This window comes from Oryza sativa, chromosome 6 (genome assembly GCF_034140825.1).
Source record: "Oryza sativa Japonica Group chromosome 6, ASM3414082v1".
Classification (NCBI taxonomy): domain Eukaryota; kingdom Viridiplantae; phylum Streptophyta; class Magnoliopsida; order Poales; family Poaceae; genus Oryza; species Oryza sativa.
Genome location: NC_089040.1, coordinates 21,679,424 through 21,704,215, shown reverse-complemented (window position 1 = coordinate 21,704,215; position 24,792 = coordinate 21,679,424). Strand labels below are relative to the sequence as shown.

Sequence of the window (24,792 nt, the reverse complement as noted above, 5' to 3'; positions counted from 1 at the left end):
GGCGCGGAGGAAGGCGATGGCGAACGGCGGCGGCAAGCCACGGGAGGCGACGGCGACCGGCGGACGAGCTCCGGCGTGCCCTAAGGAAGGAGGAGAGAGGGATTAGAGAGAGGGAGGTAGACCCCGGCGGTCGGATTCCATGGCCGAAGGCGGCGGTAGGGATGGCGCTCACCCGTGCACGTGGGGAGGGGGTTCCGGCGACGAACCTCGACGGAGGAGGGGCGGACGAGGTGGACCTCGGCCGCGCGAAGCTAACGGCGGCGACGGCGCAAGACGGCGGCGAGTCTAGCGGCGGCTAGCGGCGGCCGGAGAGCGGAAAGAAGCGGCGGTGGGTGGTTGCACGGCGCGGGGACGATGGGGAGCTCGAGAGGGGTCGGCGAAATGGGGAAAAAGAGAGAGGGGGCGCCGGCGATGCTTAAATAGGGGGAGAGGGGGTCGGACGTGGCCGGGAGCGGCGGGATTCGCCGGCCGACGTGGGGGAGTGGGGCGGAGAGAGAGGCGGGATTCGAAATTCGAATCCCGGCCATCTCGGGCGCGGGCGCGAGCGGGAGAGAGAGGGGAGCGGGCGCGGGGAACGCGGCGCACGCGCGGACGTGGCCGACGTGGCCCGGGAGGGGCGGAGGCGTGGGCGCGGCAGCCGTTGCGGGCGCGGCGGCGCGCCGGGGTCGGCGGGAGGTGGGAGACGGGCCCGACAGGTGGGCCCCACCTGTCGGCGACCCCGAGAGGAGGGAGGCGGGCGGCCGGCTACTGGGCTGGGCCTCGGCCTGCGGCCGGCCCAGCAAGGAGGAGGGGGGGGAAGGAAAAGGGAAATGGGCCGACGGCCCATTTCGCAAAAAGGAGGAAAAAGAGGGGAAAAAGAAAAAGAAAAAGAAAAAGGAATTTCCCTGGAATTTAAAATTGCACTTGCTCCATTTTAATTGGTTAAAATTATTTCCAAGGCTCTGAAAATTCCACTAAAAATCCTGTTAATATATTGTGACATGTAGAATCCAAAAAAAAATTCCACATGCCGATTCCGATTATTATTTGCATTTATTAATTAGGGAATTAGCTCTAGGTTAATTAAGATAATTTCTTCGGACGATTTATTTAGCCAATTTTTAAAGCAAGCAAAAAGGGGGGAAAACTTCAGGGCGTGACAAACCTACCCCCCTTAAACGGAATCTCGACCCCGAGATTCGGAAGAGCTGGCGAAGAGGTGCGGGTGGGTGGCCTTCAACTCATCTTCTCTTTCCCAAGTGGCCTCTTCCTCTGAGTGGTGGCTCCACTGAACCTTGCAGAATCTTATTACTTTGTTTCTGGTCTTTCTCTCGCTGGTTTCGAGGATACGAGTTGGCTTCTCCACATACGTCAAGTCTTCCTGGATTTCGATTTGATCCGGACTTGCCTGTTCCTCAGGAACTCTCAAACATTTCTTCAACTGGGAGACGTGGAACACATTATGGATGCCAAGCATGTTGGAGGGAAGCTCGAGCTGGTAAGCAACTTCACCTCTACGTTCCAAAATCCGATATGGTCCCACAAAGCGTGGTGCCAACTTTCCTTTGGTTTGGAAGCGATGTACTCCCCTGAGCGGAGTGACACGGAGATACACATAATCCCCTACTTGGAAAACGAGCTCCCTTCGGCGGTTGTCTGCATAGCTTTTCTGCCGAGACTGCGCGATTCTCAATCTTTCCCTAACAGCTCTGACTTTCTCTTCTGCCTCATTTAAAACTTCTGTACCAAACAACTGGCGTTCCCCTGTCTGATCCCAGAAGAGCGGAGTACGACACCTTCGTCCATACAGTGCTTCAAATGGTGCCATCTGCAGACTAGCTTGGTAACTGTTGTTGTACGAGAACTCAGCATACGGTAAGCTTTTGTCCCATGCTCCACCAAAGTCAAGCGCACATGCTCTCAACATATCCTCTAGTATTTGATTGACTCGCTCGGTCTGGCCATCTGTTTGTGGATGGTAAGCGGTGCTGAAATTCAACCGGGTTCCCAATTCTTCTTGTAATTTCTGCCAGAACTTTGAAGTGAATTGGCTTCCTCGATCAGACACGATCTTCTTAGGTACACCATGTAAACACATAATTCTTGCCAGATAGAGTTCTGCTAATTTCTTCCCTGAGTAGGTAGTGTGCACCGGAATGAAGTGAGCCACTTTGGTGAGTCGGTCAACGACTACCCAAATAGAATCATGCCCCGATGACGTCCTGGGCAAACCGGTGATGAAATCCATTCCGATTTCTTCCCACTTCCATTCTGGAATCTGAAGTGGCTGTAGCAAACCTGCTGGCCTTTGGTGTTCTGCCTTTACTCGTTGACAGACGTCACAGAGTGCTACGAACTCAGCTATTTCCCTTCTCATGCTGACCCACCAGAACTTTTCTTTGAGGTCTTGGTACATCTTAGTACTACCGGGATGAATGGAATATTGAGTTTGATGAGCCTCGGTTAGTATCAGGTCTTTTAATTCCTTGTTTTCGGGTACACACAATCTTTCTCCCATCCAGATTGTTCCTTGTTCATCCTCAACAAAACCTCGGGCTTTTCCAACTCTCATGTTCTTTTTGAGCTCTGCTATTTCAGGATCACTTGCTTGAGCTATGCGAACCTGCTCCACCAGTGTGGGCTGTGCCTCTAGGGCAGCCACGAATCCGTGCTCAACTATACCAAGGTTCAGATGTTCCAAATCGCGTTGAACCTCACAACATAGTTGCTCTACCCATGCAACATTGCAGTAGCTCTTCCTGCTCAAGGCATCTGCAACCACATTAGCCTTGCCGGGATGATAATGTATTCCCATATCATAATCCTTGATCAGCTCCAACCATCTTCGCTGTCTGAGATTCAAATCAGGTTGAGTAAAGATGTACTTTAGACTTTTGTGATCTGTATATACCTCACAACGGTTACCGATGAGATAGTGCCGCCAAATCTTTAAAGCATGAACAACTGCGGCTAATTCCAGATCATGCGTCGGGTAGTTGCCTTCATGAGGACGCAACTGCCGTGAAGCATAAGAAACCACTTTGCCATCCTGCATCAACACACATCCTAGCCCCTGGCGAGATGCATCACAATAGACCTGAAAATCTTTCGTCTGATCAGGCAGGATTAAGACTGGTGCAGACACCAACCGTCGTTTGAGTTCTTCAAAACTCCTATTGCATTCAGCAGACCAGATAAACTTTTCTTCCTTCTTCAATAGCTGTGTCATTGGCTTAGCAATTTTAGAGAAGTTCTCAATGAACCGGCGGTAATAGCCCGCAAGTCCTAAGAAACTCCGAACCTGAGTGACTGTCCTTGGTGGGGTCCACTTGGTAACTGACTCCACATTTGCTGGATCCACAGCTACTCCTTGAGCATTCACGATGTGACCGAGAAACTGAACTTCCTTAAGCCAGAAGTCGCACTTGCTGAACTTGGCATATAGCTGGTGCTCTTTTAACTTTTCAAGTACCAGTCGAAGATGCTGCTCATGTTCTTCCTCGGACTTGGAGTAGATTAGTATGTCATCGATGAAAACCACGACAAACTTGTCTAGAAATTCCATAAACACCTTGTTCATCAAATTCATGAAGAAGGCAGGTGCATTAGTGAGTCCGAAAGACATAACTGTGCATTCGAACAACCCGTACCGAGTGATGAATGCTGTCTTTGGAATATCCTCTTCGCGGATCCTCAACTGGTGATAGCCTGATTGCAGGTCTATCTTAGAAAACACAGTAGCTCCTTTCAACTGATCAAACAGATCATCAATCCTTGGCAAAGGATACTTGTTCTTGATGGTGACCTCATTGAGTGCGCGGTAGTCAACGCACATCCTCTTGGTTTTGTCTTTCTTCTCCACAAAGATAACCGGAGCACCCCAAGGCGACGTGCTCGGGCGGATGTATCCCTTCTGTAACTGTTCATCAACTTGCTTCTTGACTTCCGCCAACTCGTTGGCTCCCATTCTGTAAGGCCTCTTGTGGATCGGTGCAGTTCCAGGTACCAAGTCAATCCGGAACTCGATATCCCTTTTTGGTGGCATTGTTGTCAGATCATCCGGAAAAACCTCTGGATACTCTCTGACTATGGGAATATCCTCCAGCTTCTTAGTGGTTTTCTCCACTGCTACCTCTTGTTCTTCACCAGCAGCCTGGTTTAAACTAATCCCTGGCTTCTGCGGCACTGGAGACTGGAAGATTACCACCTCTCCTTTTGCATTGGTCAACTTGATGGTGCGGCTGGCGCAATCAATCACTCCTCTGTGCCTTGCCAACCAATCCATTCCAAGCATGACATCTAGGTCCTTGGATTCGAGAAGAATGAGGTTGGCTGGAAAAATCAACCCTTGAATTTCAACTGTCACAGATGGGCAGTAGTGAGTTGTGGTCATGCCACCTCCAGGAGTATGAACTCGCATTGGTATCTTAAGCTTCACTAAAGATAACCCATGTGCACCAGCAAAACGCTTGGAAATGAAGGAATGGGTTGCACCAGAATCAAACAATATTACTGCCGGTGTCGAGTTGACGGGGAATGTGCCCAATATAACCTCTGGTGCTGACTGCGCCTCCTCTGCAGATGCATGATTAACACGGGCCTGAACGAACTTGGGTCCGGCACGTCTTGGCTTCGGGCACTTTCCAACCGTGTGTCCGGGTTTGTTACAATTGAAGCAGAGTTCGGGTTTTTCTCCCAACCTCTTGGGCTGTTCTGGCAGAGCTGGCTGAACTGATTGAGCTGGAATCTTTAGTGAACTCGGAGTAGGGTTGAGGCTGTGCTGCTCACTGTTGTTGTGACTGCCACTATGGTGGTTCTTGTTGAAGCTACCCGGGTGGTAGGGACGGTGCTGTCGGATAATCATGGTGGAAGGTCCACCGTGACGTCCCATCGTGAAACGAGGCTTCTGACACTTCCCCTGGGGAGTCCTGAACTGGGCTGCCTTCCTCTTACGGTTCATTTTGTTACACTGCTCCTCTTGACGGATGGCCTTGTCCACAAGCTTCTCAAAGTCCTCATAGTCTCTAGAGATCAACTGGTTGGTCAATTCATCATCAAGACCAGACATAAACTTCTCCTGCCTCTCGGCATCGGTACGCACGTCCTCAGGGGCGTAGCGCGCGAGGCGGTTGAACTCATGCAAATACTCTATAACTGTTCTGGTTCCTTGTTGCAGGGAACGGAACTCTCTCTTCTTTTGTGCCACGATTCCCTCGGGAACCTGGGCTTTATTGAAACTATGACAAAACTCTGTCCAAGTAACCTCTGCCCCAGCTGGACGGGTCACCATGTAGTTGTCCCACCAAATAGAAGCGGGACCTTGTAGCTGGTGTGTAGCAAAAGCAACCTTCTCCTGCTCGTTGCATTGCAAAAGATTCAGCTTCTTCTCAATGGCATGAAGCCAGTCGTGGGCCTCGATTGGGTTGGGGGTGCTTGAGAAAGTGGGCGGCTTGACACGAAGAAATTCTAACAATTTGGACTGAGGAGGTGGAGGACCAAACTGCAGGTTCTGCTGCTGCAGCTGTGCTTGCTGTTGCACCTGTTGCAACACCTGATGGTACTGTTGCTGCATCTGTTGCATCATCATTGTCATCATCTGAGTCTGATTGTCCAACACCTGAGCAATTGTTGGGTTCTCGGGCGGTGGGGACGGACTGTTGTCAGATGCACCGTTGGCACGTGCTCCATTGATCGGCTCTTCGCTGCCACTGGCGTTGTTCGAGTCGCGTGAACCATTCCTTATCTCCATCTGAAGGGGATAGGTAGAAATATGAGAAAAGGAAGAAAAACAGGGGCTCAGAAACTAATCTTGCTTATGAATTTAAGTGCAATTATCTTAATCTTGATTAAAACACTGAAAAAGAGGCACGCAACTCCTAATTGAGGCAGTCATACCACTGACACATGATATCGGCCGCCGACTAGCCCACAAGCAACAAACCTAAACACGAAAACTAGCAAGCAACCAGACTAAGAAGACGATAAAGCTAAGGGCGGCGACTCTGAAGCTCGAGGCGGCGCTTGCAAACGAGGGATAGGACTGACATCTAAAGTAGACAAGGGATAGGAACCAATTCATGCTCAAACCCAAATTAAACAAAGCAAAAGAAAACTCAAATAAATAACCGAGCATGATGATTTTTATGCATAGAACATTTTTCATGAACTCAAATAAAGACACTAATGCAACTAAACAATAAATTAATGCATAGACTAGTTGCATGGAAAACGATGCGCATAACATTGCCCCCATCGAATATAGACACGACCTAATGCATAACCCCCAATAAATTCCCGACTGACTGTCGAATAAACTCCAACTAAAATTTTTCTAAAGCCCTAGACTGAGCTAATATTTTTTTTTTAAAAAAAAAAATCCGATCCGAAAGAACGACCAAGATTTTTCCCGCAAACCAAAGAGGCAAAACTCCAAATTTTCCCGAAACCAGTCCAGGTGCAAAAAGGCATATGCAGATGAAAAAGGGGTTCAGAGGGCTCTTAGGTTTCCAGTTGGCTTGTCCTACGGTCAAGGTCGGCTCTGATACCAACTTGTCACGCCCAGAAATTCTCGAACCAGAATTTCTAAGCTGAATGTGCATTAAATCCCTGTCCAGGACCAGCCAGGGTACACAAACGACAATTGTTGACATACAGATCCACGTCTTACAAAAATAGAAAAGATTACAAATGCAGCGGAAAAGATAAAAGCGAGCTAAACCGGGAAGCTTGACTTCAGCAGCGGGCGGCTCCACTCCACAGGCAATCCTTGACGGCAGCGACGAAACCAACTTTGACAAAACAGCTCCAACTAGGAAGATCTTCAGCTCTGGTGTGGGGGAAAAGAGAGCAAGACTGAGTACTACCCACTGTACTCAGCAAGTCATACCGGAAGAGGAGGTATGATGCAGGATATAACCAAAGGAGGCTAGAGGTTCTTTTGCATAAAGCTAGCATTTAAAAGCAGTAGTTGAAAGCAGTAAAACAGTTGTAGTAATTAATCAATATTAACCAAACACTGTCCAACGCTACACCACGTTGCAACAGGCCCAACCAACCACCTGAACTACACCAGTTCATTAAGCTAAACTAGGGGTGAGACTAATCACGGTGAATCTGGTTGATCGCCCATAACCGCGGGCACGGCTATTCGAATAGTTTTACTCTGGCCAGAGGTGTACAACTGTACCCACAAGACACGATTCCACACATGTCGCCATGCCCCGAAGTATCACCATGATACTGCAAAGGGGGAAATCGTGACAAGACCCTCCACATAACCCTCCCCTAACCATCCACACCACGCTAAGGTTTCACCCCCACCCCTCAAAAGGCAGTGGGCGGTCCCCTCTTGCGCCGCGGTGAATCCGGCAGCTGGACAACCGGACACCCCGGCCGACCCAACTCCATCACGCCCACCCTCGCCACCGGTGCCTAGGAAAGGGTCGAGCTATACTTCAGATCAAGCAGTTACCCACTCCCGCTTGTGGTAAGCACGGTAAGTCTCCCAGGGTTTCCCGTGAACCGGTCCTTAACTGCCATGGGTGCGACCAGCAAAACCATGCACCCACAACCCACCATTCAATGTATTTTAATTAACTAACACCATTGCGGTGGCACCAATCCAAAGCTATGCTCATAGTCAAAGTCTATGTAATAAGGTGATCCCCATTTGTGTGCTAGTTGAACTAAGCATGGCTAAGCATTTCCTAAACCAACATCTAGTCATTTTGATACCCAGGTTATCAATGGCATAAGGTAAACAATAAATGGCTGAGTAGTCGGACCCATCCCACATGATATTGTAAAAGAATGCAACATTTAATAGAAATGCGGGATATTTGTAAATTGGGTACAATATGATCAAACGTATTGCATGACTTGCCTTGCTCTCGCACTGACGAGACCTCAGCAACGTCTTCGAGAAACCGTGGATCGACGAAACGGCCGAAACCTACGCGACAAACAAAGCACACAAGCAAAACATGCTATAAGACTACAGAAACAGGAAACAAAACCATTTTTAATGGATTCTTTGCATTTTTCTTGATTTACTGAGACTTGAATGGGCTTAAACGGAGCTCGGATGAATTACTTATGAATTTTAGAAGATTCACTGTGTTTATTACTATAAAAGAAATCCTTAAATAAATTATTACGCAATAAATTCCAGGGCTGACGTCAGCGCGGGGCGGCGCGGCGCCGACATGTGGGACCCACCGGTCAGCGGCACGGGAGAGAGAGAAAGGGGGCGGCGGCTCGCGGGCCCACCGGTCAGTGACACGGGGAGAAGGATGGGGCGGCGGCGCCACGTGGCGGCCGAACCGACGGCCCGGATCGCCCTCAGGCCGATCGGACGGACGACGGCGGCGGCAACCCCGGGCTCGGATCGGCGTCAAAGCCGATCGGCCGACCCGAGCTAGCGGCGGCGGTGCGGGCGCGTCGCGTCGCCGGCGACAGCATCCGGCGGCGGAGGCGACGCGAAAGCGGCGGCAGCGGACGGCGGCAACGACCCAAAACGACGGCGAGCGCGGGCGACGGCGACGCACGGGGAAACGGGGAAGGAGAGGAGAGGAGATGCCTCACCGAGGGTGGCCGGCGCGGAGGAAGGCGATGGCGAACGGCGGCGGCAAGCCACGGGAGGCGACGGCGACCGGCGGACGAGCTCCGGCGTGCCCTAAGGAAGGAGGAGAGAGGGATTAGAGAGAGGGAGGTAGACCCCGGCGGTCGGATTCCATGGCCGAAGGCGGCGGTAGGGATGGCGCTCACCCGTGCACGTGGGGAGGGGGTTCCGGCGACGAACCTCGACGGAGGAGGGGCGGACGAGGTGGACCTCGGCCGCGCGAAGCTAACGGCGGCGACGGCGCAAGACGGCGGCGAGTCTAGCGGCGGCTAGCGGCGGCCGGAGAGCGGAAAGAAGCGGCGGTGGGTGGTTGCACGGCGCGGGGACGATGGGGAGCTCGAGAGGGGTCGGCGAAATGGGGAAAAAGAGAGAGGGGGCGCCGGCGATGCTTAAATAGGGGGAGAGGGGGTCGGACGTGGCCGGGAGCGGCGGGATTCGCCGGCCGACGTGGGGGAGTGGGGCGGAGAGAGAGGCGGGATTCGAAATTCGAATCTCGGCCATCTCGGGCGCGGGCGCGAGCGGGAGAGAGAGGGGAGCGGGCGCGGGGAACGCGGCGCACGCGCGGACGTGGCCGACGTGGCCCGGGAGGGGCGGAGGCGTGGGCGCGGCAGCCGTTGCGGGCGCGGCGGCGCGCCGGGGTCGGCGGGAGGTGGGAGACGGGCCCGACAGGTGGGCCCCACCTGTCGGCGACCCCGAGAGGAGGGAGGCGGGCGGCCGGCTACTGGGCTGGGCCTCGGCCTGCGGCCGGCCCAGCAAGGAGGAGGGGGGGAAGGAAAAGGGAAATGGGCCGACGGCCCATTTCGCAAAAAGGAGGAAAAAGAGGGGAAAAAGAAAAAGAAAAAGAAAAAGGAATTTCCCTGGAATTTAAAATTGCACTTGCTCCATTTTAATTGGTTAAAATTATTTCCAAGGCTCTGAAAATTCCACTAAAAATCCTGTTAATATATTGTGACATGTAGAATCCAAAAAAAAATTCCACATGCCGATTCCGATTATTATTTGCATTTATTAATTAGGGAATTAGCTCTAGGTTAATTAAGATAATTTCTTCGGACGATTTATTTAGCCAATTTTTAAAGCAAGCAAAAAGGGGGGAAAACTTCAGGGCGTGACAGTTAGCAACCTAAGCGGAACAGGGCTGACGTTTGTGGCATAAACAATATTGTCGATGGGCTATACCGGCCTACGGTATTTATATAGTATGGGGATCGTTGGTGCTAGGTATATGCGAGATTACAGTAAAAGAAGCGGGAAACATGAATTTTTATATAGGTACGGACTTCTGTTAGCCGAAGCCGGTGTTACCTTGATATATTAGTATGTAGCATACGAGTACAATATTTGACCTAATTTAGTCTTTGCTTCCTCGAACATGAACTCGGCGCGATTAGATGTCGCCCTAGATCCCTCTTGTTGGCCTCTGTGGCTCCCTACTGGGTATGTCTAGGCTTATCTCAGTGGATATTGCCTTGTCTTGAATTGTCTATATCTGTACTGGTTTGAATTTGTATCTTCCCCCTCTCCTTAGGGGGTCTTGTTTTTATACCATCTAGTATTTTCTTATCTAAGTAGAACTAGGAACTCAAGTATGGATACAATCCGAGTAGTCCTTGTCGTGCCCAAGTAGGATTGTGCTTCTCTTTCCTTATTCAGACTACCTTCCATATATAAGGTTTGATTACACTTATTATATGGTGGGCCCTACCGAGCCTAACGTAAAAGTATTAGGTATGTCTTATCTATAACACCGACAAACATATATATCCATATCTATAGACATTCCGAGAAAGTTTCCTTGTTATTTTGAGCAAGAAGGAATAAATCTAGCTATATGTAAAAATGAGAGTAAACCATAATTTATCTATTTATGTTTCTATGATATATTATTAAGATAGCTTGAACAAAGCTACCATATTCGCTCTAGAGGCTAGGATTTTTCACATTAATTGAAGAAAACAAAAATATTTGGACCAATAGATCATGATGGGTCCAAGATAGATTAGCATAGTTGTGTACAAAATACAGTTAAAATTACAATTCTAGCTATAAAAACATAAACTAGGAGTTGGATATGAAATACCTAAATCTCTTTTAAAGATCATCTATTGGGTAGAAAATAGAATTGTACATATAATTTAATTGTTGTATATCGTATCTAATTCTACACCACACAATCTTCGCATGACAATCCCCTTGTTAGGTTAATATCAACTACAACTTGCTAAACTAATTTTGATTTTGGAATTGAATTAACTAGATACTAAATTAAGAGTCAGTTCAAATTCATACATATCTTGTAATTCCAAATATTATAATTATTAAATCTACAGGAAACTATATTTGAGACTCTAAACTATTAGTACAACTCGATCTTTTACATTTTAACTCTTTTTTTGAAAACTTATTTTACAAATGGATATCTGAAAAAAAAAGTATTCCAAGAATGAAGCCTTTTGGCGTTGAGATTCAATAGTGTCGACATCAATGACACTGGCGCCGACACCCTCAACCCCTCGTGATAGCTAAGTTGCTGACACGAAGGAGGTCGGCGCCAAAGAGATTTATGCTAAGGACCTATTTGTAAAATAAATTTTATAAAAAAGGTTAAAATGCAATAGTTTTTCTTACAAAATACAAATAGACCCTTGGCGCTAGCCTCTTTAGAATTATACATTAAGATAATTAGTACACAATACTTTTATAATTATTAATGGAAATTTATAATTGACTCCAAACCAAATACAACTTGTTTGTTCTAATCCTAAATGTTGAAATGATTTAATCAAGAAAAACTAAATGGAGAGTCCACGATGATGTATAATTTTGTATTCATTGATCCTAAGTTTTGGAATCATTAATTTTTTATTTCGCACCTTACAAAATAATATATTAATTCTAGACTAATGACAACATGCACTTTTAGGCGACGTGTATATAGCTAGGAAATAATGGGAGAGAGTATAATTATACTATATTTAGACTTTCCCAAGCCAGTTAGTTGACCATGACTTTTTCTCATAAAGCCAAGCTGGAAAAGAAAGAAAATAATCTTTTCACACTAGTTGGCAACTGGCACGAGCCGTTTTCTTGAAGCGTGCTCTGCACGTGTGACAAGTCGCTCTCGATCGATCGTGGGATGGCTGCCTATATGTAGAGCCCAACACCATGCAAAATGCAACAACAATGCATCGTTCGTTCGTTGCAAACAGCAGCTAGTACGTGTTCGATCGTTGCATGCACGACGCAAACATGGCCATGTCGTCGCGAAGCTTAGGCGCCCTAGCCGCCTTCGTCTTCCTCTGCTCAGCTGCCTCCATGTCGTCCTCCATGGCCGCCACGGACAGCTTCCTCCAATGCCTCTCGGCGAGCATACCCAGCCAGCTCCTGTACACGCAGAGCTCGCCGTCGTACACGTCGGTGCTGGACGCCGGCATCCGGAACCCTAAGTTCCTGACGAACACCACGCGGCCGGTCTGGATCATCACGCCGACGAACGCCTCCCACGTCCAGGCCGCCGTGCTCTGCGGCCGCCGGAACGGCGTCCGCCTCCGCATCCGCAGCGGCGGGCACGACTACGAGGGCCTCTCGTACAGGTCGGAGCGGCCGGAGACGTTCGCCGTGCTCGACCTCGTCAACATCCGCGCCGTCCGCGTCGACGCGGCGTCCGCCACCGCGTGGGTGGACTCCGGCGCGACGCTCGGGGAGATGTACTACGCCATCGGGAAGGCCGGCGGCCGGATCGCGTTCCCGGCCGGCCTGTGTCCGACCGTCGGCGTCGGCGGCCACTTCAGCGGCGGCGGCTTCGGCATGCTGCTCCGCAAGTACGGCCTCGCCGCCGACAACGTCGTCGACGCCGTCCTCGTGGACGCCAAGGGCAGGCTCCTCGACAAGAACTCCATGGGCAGCGACGTCTTCTGGGCGCTCCGCGGCGGCGCCGGCGAGAGCTTCGGGATCGTGCTCTCCTGGAAGGTGAAGCTCGTGGCCGTGCCGCCGACCGTCACGGTGTTCAACGTCCCGGTGACCGTGAGCCAGGGCGCCATCGACGTCGTCACGAGGTGGCAGGCCGTCGCGCCGTCGCTCCCCGACGACCTGTTCATCCGCGTGCTCGTCCAGGGCCAGAGGGCCAGCTTCCAGTCCCTCTACCTCGGCACCTGCGACGCGCTGCTGCCGGTGATGCGCAGCCGCTTCCCGGAGCTCGGCATGAACCGGTCGGACTGCAGGGAGATGACTTGGATCCAGTCCGTCCCCTACATCTACCTCGGCAGCAGCGCCACCGTGGAGGACATCCTGAACCGGACCATCGCCATGGACACCTCCAACAAGGCCACCTCCGACTACGTCCGGCAAGCCATCGGCAGGGACACGTGGAGCGCCATCTTCGGGTGGCTCGCGCGGCCCAACGCCGGGCTGATGATCCTGGACCCGTACGGCGGGCAGATCGGCAGCGTGGCGGAGGCGGCGACGCCGTTCCCGCACCGCGGCGGCGTGCTCTACAACATCCAGTACATGAACTTCTGGAGCGCGGCGGGCGGAGGCGGCGGCGGCGCGGCGCAGAGGGCGTGGATCAGGGACTTCTACGCGTTCATGGCGCCGTTCGTGAGCAAGGACCCGAGGGAGGCGTACGCCAACTACAGGGACCTGGACCTCGGCGAGAACGTGGTCGGCGCCGGCGGCGTCAGCAGCTACGACGCCGGCAAGGTGTGGGGGGAGAAGTACTTCAGGGGGAACTACCAGCGGCTCGCCATGGCCAAGGCGCAGATCGACGCCGACGACTACTTCAGGAACGAGCAGAGCATCCCGCCACTTGTCGCCGGAAAATGACGAGCCAATTCAAATGTAGCATGGCCTACTCCCTCCGTCACATAAAAAATAATCTAGTGCCGGATATAATTAGGAAGTATCAGATTTAATACTAAATTAGTTTTTTATGAGATGGAGGGAGTAGTGCATGGCAGACAGTCAAACTAATAGCTGTAAAAATCTTTGGTCATGTGTAAAGATGCGTGGTGTATAGGGTAGCTACGCCGTCTATATGTTTGAAAATTCATCACTGTACTTATCTTTTTTTTCTTCCAATTGTATTTTGTGGTGCGGATCGATGTACTATCTTTCACATAAGCTGAGCTTATTGCGTGCTCCATTCGTTGTAGTGAGTTTCATGTAAAGGTCAAAAATAGTTGTGTACGTTGTAATTGTATTTAATTTCGTAAATAAACATAAGATCTAGTAGTTGACGTTTGATATCGCGATTCCAGTATTTGTATAGTATGGGGATCGTTGATACTAGATGTACGCGAGACTGAGGTAAAAGAGATGGAGACAGAGATTTTTATATAGGTTCGGGCCCCTGAATTGTCAGGTAATAACCCTACATCCTGTTGGCCTAAGACAATATTGCTCTTATTCACCATAATCACACCAGTACAATATTTGGGTAGCGTAACTAACTGTTGTCGATATGACGGTCTGAAGGTCTGACTCGTAGTTGATAACAGGGTAGCCTTCCTCCTCGAATCCGCATCCGTCGAGATCAGAGACAGCGCTATATCTCTCTTGACGGTATCCGTAGGCACCGTAGGGGACTAGCCATGTCTATCTCTGAAGTCGATATCCGGCGTCTTGTCTTAGCGTATGTTGGCTTCTATGTTGATCTTCTGTCTTGATCTATTGTTCCGTCTCCTCTCTCCTCCTAGGGGGCCTTGTATTTTTACCCATAGGTGTCCCCCTGTCTAAGTAGAACTAGGGAAACCAATATGGATACAATCCGAATAGTCCTTGTCGTTTCCAAGTAAAACTCTATTCATCCTTCCTTATGCGGAACCCCTCCTATATCTGAAGGTTGTTTCCGTGTAAGACATGGTATGTGGTGGGTCCTGCCGAGATTTAGTCAACTACTATTAGGTATGTGGTATCCATAACCCTGACAGTAGCCCCCGACTGTAGCCCCCCGACTTCAATGCTAATGAACAAATTCATATTCTCAATCGCAGTCCTTGGAGTAATTGTTATCGAGCTCACGTGACCATTCTCGGTGAGTTCAGAGATAACGTTAGACTTCCCTTATCAGCCTCGCGCGGGCACCTATAGGGTTTGTCTGAGTCAATCTCCGACGTCAACCAAGAAAGTACAGAGCATACGACTAAGTCTCCCGTCTTGCTGTAATCGAGAATTTGGATTGAAGTTAAGAAATTTTGATCTCGGCGGGTACACCATCTTTTCATTCCGTATTCCTTGTCGAGATCCACCAACCGTTCTCGAATGATCGAGAAGGCGTAAAATCTGCGATGAAGCCTTGTTAACATTTGTTGTACTCGTCTTAGTCGATCTTAGTATAGAACCATAAAGACATGGAGTCTTCGTCAATGTCGAATAGAATTTTCCTGAAATCAACACTCAGAAAAGAGTATTAGATAGAAATAGCCCCCGAGCGAACGCTCAAAGGGTGACATGTTATAATATGTATGGAAAACTAAAAATGAATTAAATTTACAGACTAATGTTTTGTGTACGAGCATCTTCTTTCTTACCGACTTCGATCAGTCAGTTTGTTGAGTCATACGCTCTCCATAGCCCCCAGCCTTGTCGTCGGAGAATCGTTTTCGAAGGATAAGGCTCTTGGACCCTTGACCTGCCTTGGTTGAAAAAGCACTGACCCTAGCCCCCAGCCGTGAAGTTGGAAAACTCAATTTCCGATCACACGGCTTGGTTAATACGCATGGCGAGAACTCTTACATGACCAGATCTTACATGGTCGTTTGTCTCTACATGTTCCGACAAGGCCTTATCCGCTCTGGGCGTCCCCAGCCAAAGTTCCCTTAGGTTCCTCAGAGGCCTTGTCAAGACGGCGTAAAGGGACATGAGGATAGGTTTCAACGCTAGGTGTCGTCGTGGTAAGGGATCTCTGAGTAAAACACTTGGCGATATTGTGTACCTGATATCAACTTTGTTGAAGTAGAGGTAATGGGAGGATCGCTACACCGCTGGTCGAAAACCAGTTGTAGCCCCAACTCGACCACTTAAAGTGGAAATAGTGGGAGAATCGCTACACTGCTGGTCGAGGACCAGGTAGTAGTCGTAATTCGACCACTAGAAGTAAATGTACGAGAGATTGCTATGATTGACTGGTTGAGAACCAGTGAGTAGGTGTCTCTTGACCATTTGAAGTTGGTACGAGGGCCACTATGCTGCCGGTCGAAGACCAGTCGCAGCTGTCCCTCAACCATCTGAAGTCATCTGAAGTCATGGTGCGAGGACCACTATACTATTGGCGTAGTCGTACCTCGACTATCTGAAGTTAAGGCGCGAGAGATTGCTACGATTTACTGGTTCGAGAACCAGCGAGTAGAATTATCTCTCGAACACCAATGGAAGTTGCGGTGCGAGAGATTGCTATGGTTTACTGGTTCGGGAACCAGCGAGCGAATAGAATTATCTCTCGAACACCAATGGAAGTTGCGGTGGGAGAGATTGCTACGGTTTACTGGTTCGGGAACTAGCGAGCAAGTAGAAATATCTCTCGAACACCAATGGAAGTTGCGGTGCGAGAGATTGCTACGGTTTACTGGTTCGGGAACCAGCGAGCGAGTAGAATTATCTCTCGAACACCAATGGAAGTTGCGGTGCGAGAGATTGCTACGGTTTACTGGTTCGGGAACACCAATGGGGACGCTAGAGTTGGTTTATTATATGTGCATATCATGTGGCCAGCATGACTCACATACCCAACATATAGCATATCCAGATGTCCGTTCGCAATTATGTCGGGTGATCAAGCCGACAACGTTCGTGAGGAATTATCTGTTAACAACCTTTTCTCGAGTAGTCTAGCCATGGCCGGTGCTATGAGATAGGTCGTCAGTCTTCGTTGGCAGGTTGGGCGCGACGACTCTGCATTTGTCGAGATCGTTCTCGATAATGGGGTGTACTCGACCACAACCTACTTGAGTGCTCAATTGTTCCTAAAAAATATTTTCTAGAAGGCAAGACATATAGCAGAGAATATCGAGTATGTACTCAAAAAACTGCATCGATCTTCTAGCATTATCAGGATATAACGAGCAGATGTAAATATCAGGCATTATGTAAACCGTAAACAAGCATGATTTATACGGAAGAAAATAGAGCGAGCCCCCAGCATTAAACCGTAGTTGATTTAACATCGGGGACACTTGCACAGTAGATATTGTATAAAAAACATGCTTTAGGTAAACATAATAAATTATTGATCTGACAATGCTGTATGATCTGAATAGGTACGATAAATTGCATATAAGATATTGCGTACCTTAATAGATACATGCCGGATGTACCTACGAAATTAGTAGATCAATTTAAAAAAAACCAATCTACCAATTACCTCGCTGCGTACTCGTTCGATATCATGCGATCTGACATCTTTTGGTACGCCGCGGACCTTGAGGCTTGAATGATCTCGATAGACCAAGTTGTTGACGACGATGGTTCCGATCTTGTCGGAGGATATATTCCGATCGGGTTAGATCTCCCCACAGCCGAAGTCGTCGAATAGCTTGTTGTTGGAGAATCCATCTCTTAAACCCATCTCGTCGAAATTCTAAAGCACCAAAATCCCCCTACCTGGCGTGCCACTGTCGACGTTTGATGTCGCGATTCCGGTATTTGTATAGTATGGAGATCGTTGGTACTAGGATGTACGCGAGACTGAGGTAAAAGAGATGGAGACAGGGATTTTTATACAGGTTCGGGCCCCTGAATTGTCAGATAATAACCCTACATCCTGTTGGCCGAAGCCGGTATTGCTCTTATTCACCATAATCACATCAGTACAATATTTGGGGTAGCCTAACTAACTGTTGTCGACATGGCGGTCTGAAGTTCTAACTCGTAGTCGACAACAGGGTAGCCTTCCTCCTCGAATTCGCATCCGTCGAGATCAGAGACAACGCTATATCTCTCCTGACGGTATCCGTAGTCACCGTAGGGGATTAGCCATGCCTATCTCTGAAGTCGATATCCGGCGTCTTGTCTTGGCGTATGTTGGCTTCTATGTTGATCTTCTGTCTTGATCTATTGTTCCGTCTCCTCTCTCCTCCTAGGGAGCCTTGTATTTTTACCCATAGGTGTCCCCTTGTCTAAGTAGAACTAGGGAAACCAATATGGATACAATCCGAGTAGTACTTGTCGTTTCCATGTAGAACTCTATTCATCCTTCCTTATGCGGAACCCCTCCTATATCTGAAGGTTGTTTCCGTATAAGACATGGTATGTGGTGGGTCCTACCGAGATTTAGTCAACTACTATTAGGTATTAGGTATGTGGTATCCATAACTAACAGTAGTTATCTGGCAAATATGATTCTTTTTTGAGAAAATTATAATCTGATTGCGTGAAAACTTCAGCTATTTTCATATGATTATGCTGGACGACCAGGTTGTAGGAGCTATTGAGCGGGAGGTTGATAGGCATGCTTGCCATGTTTTCAGAGTAATCCCCCTTTTTTGGTTCTATATAATTAAGCTACATGAAAGAAAATGCCTCAGTGTAACCGCTGTTATGCTTGTAAACAATCCACTTATCATTTTCTTTCAAAAATTTTTCTTTTAAAAAGTAACTCCTTGTAATGCTAGTTGCATTGGCATGCAGTGGAGTTAGCACCCTAATTGCGCCCGAACAACTAATAGCGTATTTTGGTCATCAACTGAATTTTATATATGTCGATGACCGTTGGCAGTGGAGATGACAACAACAGACCAACTTACCCGAGAGCTATCTCCACGTCTGTGCATTGGTGTGGCGGATTTTTTTTCCAGAGGTTTTTCACGTTAAAATCCATGTCTATAGTTTTTTTTTTTCAACTCTGCCATTTTTACTGTACTATTGAATTCAAAAGGGATTTAGTGACGCTCTCTGTCTCTGACTATATATGCAGCGGTGTGCTCGCTTGTCTTCAACGTGTGTAATCAAAAGAAAAACAATATCATGCGTTTGACCATTTGGAATTGTGTGGCAGCACGTACAAATGCAATGATATCTGTATACAATCCAGAAATGATTTCAAATATTGCTTGGACAACGGCAACGCGCGAAAATTCATACCGATCGTCAGAACGCAAATCAGGCGACATGTCATAGAATCATCGTCAGATTCTACTCTGATTCGTTTGCACTGGCATTGTCCAGATTACACCTAAATTTCTTCCAATTTTTTCTTGCAATCAGACCTAAGCTGTGTTTGTCCAGAGTTATCCCTAGGGTTAAACATTTCGGTTTAGCCGATTTAATTGGACATCACCAAAATACCGAAATTTTAAACAAAATTTAGTTAAATTTTAAAAAATATTACCAAAATTCAGGAAAAAATTGAAAAATTTCAGCTAAAATAATATCATATCGGAGGAGTCCGAAATAACCAAAATTTCCAACCCTGCATATCCCCCGACCACGTTTCATGTATGCGAAGCGAAGTCGAAAGATTAATTAGATGCTCCCCAAGTCTCTGTTTCTCTGTTTGTTCTTTCGCCGGTTCACTTTTTGTTTCCTGCGTGAAATAGTCAATTGACCACCCCATGATGTACGACCTTTTTTTTTCTAAGAGATGTACGACTTGTTCACCTCTGTAATCGAAAAAACACATGCTTAATTAGTGTATAAAAAACAAGGAAAGTTATTGTCCCACTAAAATAATGGTTCGATATACCAACTTTATTATCTAGATAGTTTTGATTCCTCGGAAAAAACAAAATCGTTTTTTATTTATCGTGGCCTATAGACAAGAAGCAACTTGATCAAGAGTTGTTAGGTTCCTAGTGTTGTCTCCTTTTGTGTTAAAGAAAAGGGAAATACTAAACAACAATACCCGTTCAAAAATACTAAATGACAATACCCCGTTCGATATAATGATACCTCAGAGATATCGCCTAATATCTGGTAGGTTTCGGTTGCTACCCTGTTCGAACAGGATGATACCTATGAGGTATTGCCTGATACGTATATATTATATGTATCCAGGTATCAGGTATTATCATCCCATATAAACATAATACTATTCTGTAGCATTCTCCTTAAAAAAATAATAGGTGTTCACAATGAGGGATCATCCATGGAACAACATAAAGTATTCCCGGACATTCAGAACTTGAACCAAAAGAGAATGCCATGGACAACACCTTTCCCTGGATGGATAAAACTTAATGTGGATGCCGGCTTTGTTCCAAATACAAGACATGTGGGCCTTGGTTTTATCGCTAGAAACCATTTGGGAAATGTCGTATTCTCTAGTTGGTCCAGTGATCAGCTTTGCAGATCAGTTGAAGAGATGGAAAGCTTAGCTGCGTTGACAGGCATTTGTCGAACCCTATATATGTGGCTATGTGGCCGGCTGGATGGCAACCGTCCTGGCGCTCAACGACTCTCTTCTCAGTCAGCCAACTGCTTTTCCATAGAAGAAGCCAAAAGATCCATTCATTCTTTCCAGTTTTTTAGAATTTCCAAATGCCATCGAAGCACGAATGAAGTGGCACATGAGTTGGGCCAGCTAGGTAGGGGTAGATAAAAAGCTCAAAACTCGTGGCTCGAATCAACTCGTAGCAAGCTCGGCTCGGGTCGATTAGAACTCGTAGTCTTTTAGCTTGTGAGCTTAACGAGCTAGCTCACGAGCTGCTTATTTAGCTCGTTAGTATAAAATATCACCATATCTTCATGAACTTAGTGTTTGTTGACTAGTGCTTAGTCTTTTAGTTACATCAAAACTATTCATATTCAGTGAGTACTATGTTAGTTAGTGTTAATTATTATGTTAATACATAATAAAATGTTAAATTTGAAATTATTAATATGATATTAATAAGATATAGCTCATTAACAAGCCTAACGAGCTTAACGAGCCAGCTCGCGAGCCGAGCCAAGCTAGTCTTTTAGCTCGTTAACATTAACGAGCCGAGCCGAGCCGAGCTGGTTTGTTAAAACAACGAGCTCAAACGAGCCGAGCTTTAATGAGCCGAGCTGGCTTGTTATCCAGCTCTACAGCTAGGTTGTAGGAGAGAGCTTTCCTCTGGTTTTGTTTCCGAAGGTGTCTCGGCTTATGCGTTGGCAGCTTTGGACCATAATTGTAATTTTTTGTTATCCTATCTTTCTATAAAATTACAATCCGCTATATCTTAAATCTCAATATATCATATATTATCATCCACTAACAACTAGTTTATAGGGACACACGTTCACGGGACCATAACCTCCCTTTTATATTAAATGTGTTTCTTGTTTGTTGTTTACAGTAATTAGCTTAAATTTATAAGAATAATCTATATTAATATAAAAAAGAGGAGTTTACCCCCAATCCAACTTGCCAAATCAACAGGTAAAATCCCTACCGTCCATCCATTCATCCTACAGATCTCATCCATCAAATCCATCCAACATCCGAAAATCAGATTGTTCCACGTTGCCCCATCAGCCTCTCTTCCGCATTTCCATCCCCCCCCCTCCCCCCCTAACGACATGGTTCACCCGAAAATCACGCCACCTCTCCCATTCTCTCTCTTGCACTCACCCAAAAATCCCCACCCTCACGCCAACCACCCCCAACGCTGCCAACGCGCCGCGCCGCCGTCGCCCCGTCATCCCTCCGCCGTCGCCCCGTCATCCCTCCGACTCCACTTCAGCCGTCCCCTCCGCCGCGCCGGCCATGCGCTCTTTGCGCATCCTCTCCACTCCGATGGCTCAGCGGAGCTCGGCGCCGTTCATCGCCCACTGCCTACCCCTACCCTACCTGTGCAGTGTGCAGGTCGTGCCCGGAATCCCCGTGTCGCACCCCCCTCCCCCTTCCCACAGGCGATCAAGGCTCAGCTCGACTTCGATGGGATCCCTTGACCTCGGTGCCGCCCAGGAAGATCGTCGTCACTCGCGGCGCCACACAAGAAGTTCGTCGGGCTTCCTGCTCCTTCCCTGTCGCATGGGTCTCCTCGCCGGTGATCTCCTCCCTTCTCACCCTCAGGTAACGCCTTCGATCCCCCGCTGCTGTAACGCCTTCGATCCCCCGCTGCTGCCACACCTTGTCACATTCCAGTCCATGCCCTCTCCCAGATCGACTTGTTTGGATCCCTGAAGCTGGGGTTAGTTCTATGGATATTTGCTACTCCTGTTGATAGGTATATTGATCTGAATCATCTGGTACTATCAATTGTAGGTTATGTACCGGGTTGGAATATATTACACCTTCTTCATTTTGTTCATATATGTGCTCTGGTCCATATCTGTTATGAGTCTGGTTACGACTTATAACATTCCTTGTCCTGTACTTCTTCTTGTATACGAAAGTAGAGCAATCAAACAATAAAAAGGGATGAGATTGAAGCAATTCCCGTGACTAGAAAACGTCCTGAAAAGCTGTTCAAGTTTAGACTCATTTCTTTTCTATATGAATTATATAGTAATGTACAGATGCATGTGCAAACCTGGGTTTGTACACGTACTGACCACGGGTGCAGATGAATTGACTAAGATATTAAGCAGTATATAAACAACTAAATATGTATCGGTATATATAAGGTTTGAGTATCTAAAATATTTACTGCACTGAACTTAACAGATGGAATTTGCTTCTTCCACCCTTCATGTGATTGGTGGTCTGCCGACTGCTTCTGACGACTGAGTTGCTCTATTGGCTTTCGTGATTACGACTTACCGTCGTGCTGCGCCCTTCGATTTGTTGGTCTCACTCGCCATGGTGGTAAGCACAGGCACATTGTTTTTTCTTTTATCTTTCTTCATGCGTTAATTATTAACTGAAACTTTGTTGTGCTATGAGCCAAGGAGTCAACGATATTTCCTTTCTACATTACGATGCAAGTAAAGCTAGCATAATTTTCCTCCCAATATATGGTTCAACCTTGATGCTAACCCAATGTGTAATGTTGCAAAATGCCTAACTCTGCAACAGTGCAAGATATGGTTCCACCGCTGGCCACGCTGGAGACGAGGTCGTCCCTCTTCCCCATCGGCCACAGATGGAGCCGACGTAAAGAGTAATAGGTAAACGGGAGGCAGGGCAAAAAAAAGAAGATCATTCTATATGCACAAAATTTGAAGAAGATCATTCTATATACACAAAGTTTTACTGCTTAGACGTTATTAGAAAACATAACTTGGGAAAAAGGAGTAGGCTTGGCAATTATGTATTTCAATAGTTATCAGAAATTTTAATCGAGGATATATATATAAAAAAGAATGAATGTTCATCGAATCAGAGTTGATGGCTTGACAGGGTCGAGTTAAGTTTAACACATCCATGTATAGATCATTCTGCTTGCCACTTTGGATTGATGTCGTCTGCACTTTATATGACCTTTGGAACGGTAGTCTGCTTCGGAGACCAGGGAATGGTACCCATCTCTCTACTGAAAAAATTTCTGTGACTGTTTTTCATTCTGTTTGGACCATACACAACCTTTTTAGTTTAAGTGGAAAAGTAAATCAATTATTGTGTCAATATTTTGGTCACCTGTGTATATCTTGAGGTTTATATAAGGTCACCTGTTTATGTCTTGAGATTTATATAGATTTAGGCCAATGTGTACATCTTCAGATTTGGAGTGAATAAAACTTTGCAATATCCATGTATATGCCTCTCATCAAATAAAGCTATTTGTTTTGTAAGTTACTGAATACTGATGGCACAATTTTAATTTTTACTCCTTGGTATGTCCAGTGGTGGCAGCTCGATGGCTCACAGGAAAAGCAGGGGAAGAGGAAGGGCGCAAAGAGACAGGGAAAGTGGACTGTGAGCTATAATTAGACAGTGTATGCACCTTTTTTTTCCATGAATTACTGACTTAAATGGACTAATAGTTGGGTGTCACATTGTATATTACAATAGATATTATATATTATTTCCTGTGATATATATTCCAAAACATGCTCTCCATCGACTAATCACGGGCTTGCTCATATGAGTCATTATAGTTCTGCTATTTTGATCTGTTTGAAATCTACCTCCATGAGAATTATGCTAGCCATGGGCTATTGTATTCCTCCCTGTAATGCAGTTCTACAAATAAGAATATGAGAAATTGATGACATATTTATGTGCAGTGTCCTATTGTCCTATAGGGCATTCATATGGAGCTTTGGAATTTCTGTTAATGGAGGCAGAGACAAAAAGGAGAAGACTGTTATATGAATTTCTTCCTTGAATTTTGTTTCTATGCAGTAGAATATGGAAATAAGATTCACTTCAAACTTTTCAATAATTTAGTACACTTTCCTGCAGGTAAACATGCATTATGATAGAGCCTAAAGCTGGTGGGACACTTATTTCCATCGTCTACATGATAATTTGATCATGCACATGAGTTGTCCTCTTGCTATGAACAACTGATAGAGCCCAAGATAACCAGTGATCATCTTGACTGATGAACTAATTTCAATATGTGTATGTATGCAGGTGGCCACTGATCGGTGCCCCTTGGCCTATTGCAATGGATAATGTTGTTGGAAACTCTACACCAAATCCATTTGCATGAACAGGTGATGCACACCAATTCCCCTTGGCCTACCCAGTGACATGCACTGGAATCTTAGCAATTATCTGATCCTTATTAATTCAAATGCATCACTGCGTATTCTATAACTCTGTAACATCATGACAACTTGGGCTTTGATGATTGGGGATACTGTCAGTAGGAGAAGAATCACCATCACCACAAAATCCACTTTCATTGCACTCTGGCGTGGACAATTGTATAGACATATGGCTGCAAGTGAAGGGAGAGATCAATTGTTGTACTTTAAAGGCTTCAGATACAACAAATCATTGCCTTATAATCTCTTTCGGTGGTGTTCGCATTTCAAGAATCATATAAATGTATTTTAAATTTTGTATAAAAAGATCAGATTGTATGAAGATAACCATTGTGCTATTATTAAAGTTGTCAATTCAAATCTATATTCTTTACAATTTTTCCTATGCTGAATGAATTATCTGGAATTAGATACAGATTCTTGGAGCAAGAAACACAAGGTTTGCTTCTCCGGCAGTGCACTGCATTTTATATTGGCACTCTAGGAATGCACAGTGCTGGTGTTTTTAATGGATCCATACAAATTGTCATCCTATCATGTTCTATGAAACTCTATTTTTATCGGTAGCATTTGTATGGAGTGCATTGCATAAAAAATGCCAAAACGTGTCTTGCACGTGCACGATAACTAGTTAACAA

General features: G+C 46.8%; 1 protein-coding gene and 1 long non-coding RNA gene across 6 annotated transcripts; both read left to right on the top strand.

Moving 5' to 3' along the window:
• The first annotated feature begins 11,774 nt into the window (after positions 1-11,774).
• LOC4341261 (berberine bridge enzyme-like Cyn d 4) lies at positions 11,775-13,705 on the top strand. Its single transcript, XM_015786137.3, has one exon. The coding sequence runs from the start codon at positions 11,834-11,836 to the stop codon at positions 13,418-13,420; it is 1,587 nt and encodes a 528-aa protein (XP_015641623.1). The 5' UTR covers positions 11,775-11,833; the 3' UTR covers positions 13,421-13,705.
• A 7,368-nt stretch (positions 13,706-21,073) lies between these two features.
• Positions 21,074-24,530, top strand: LOC9271874 (uncharacterized). 5 transcript variants are annotated; one of them, XR_010742104.1, is made up of 7 exons: positions 21,074-21,569; positions 22,164-22,304; positions 22,515-22,606; positions 23,283-23,374; positions 23,666-23,875; positions 24,018-24,100; positions 24,254-24,530. It is a non-coding gene; the product is annotated as an uncharacterized lncRNA (long non-coding RNA). The 5 variants fall into 5 exon arrangements; XR_010742103.1 differs by having other exon boundaries at positions 23,666-23,925; positions 24,254-24,454; XR_010742101.1 differs by lacking the exon at positions 24,254-24,530 and having other exon boundaries at positions 23,684-23,925; positions 24,018-24,203.
• The last annotated feature ends 262 nt before the right edge of the window (positions 24,531-24,792 follow it).

Bases quoted from the DNA above. Each gene is read 5' to 3' on its own strand.
- LOC4341261 (XM_015786137.3), top strand. From the start codon at position 11,834: ATGCACGACGCAAACATGGCCATGTCGTCGCGAAGCTTAGGCGCCCTA.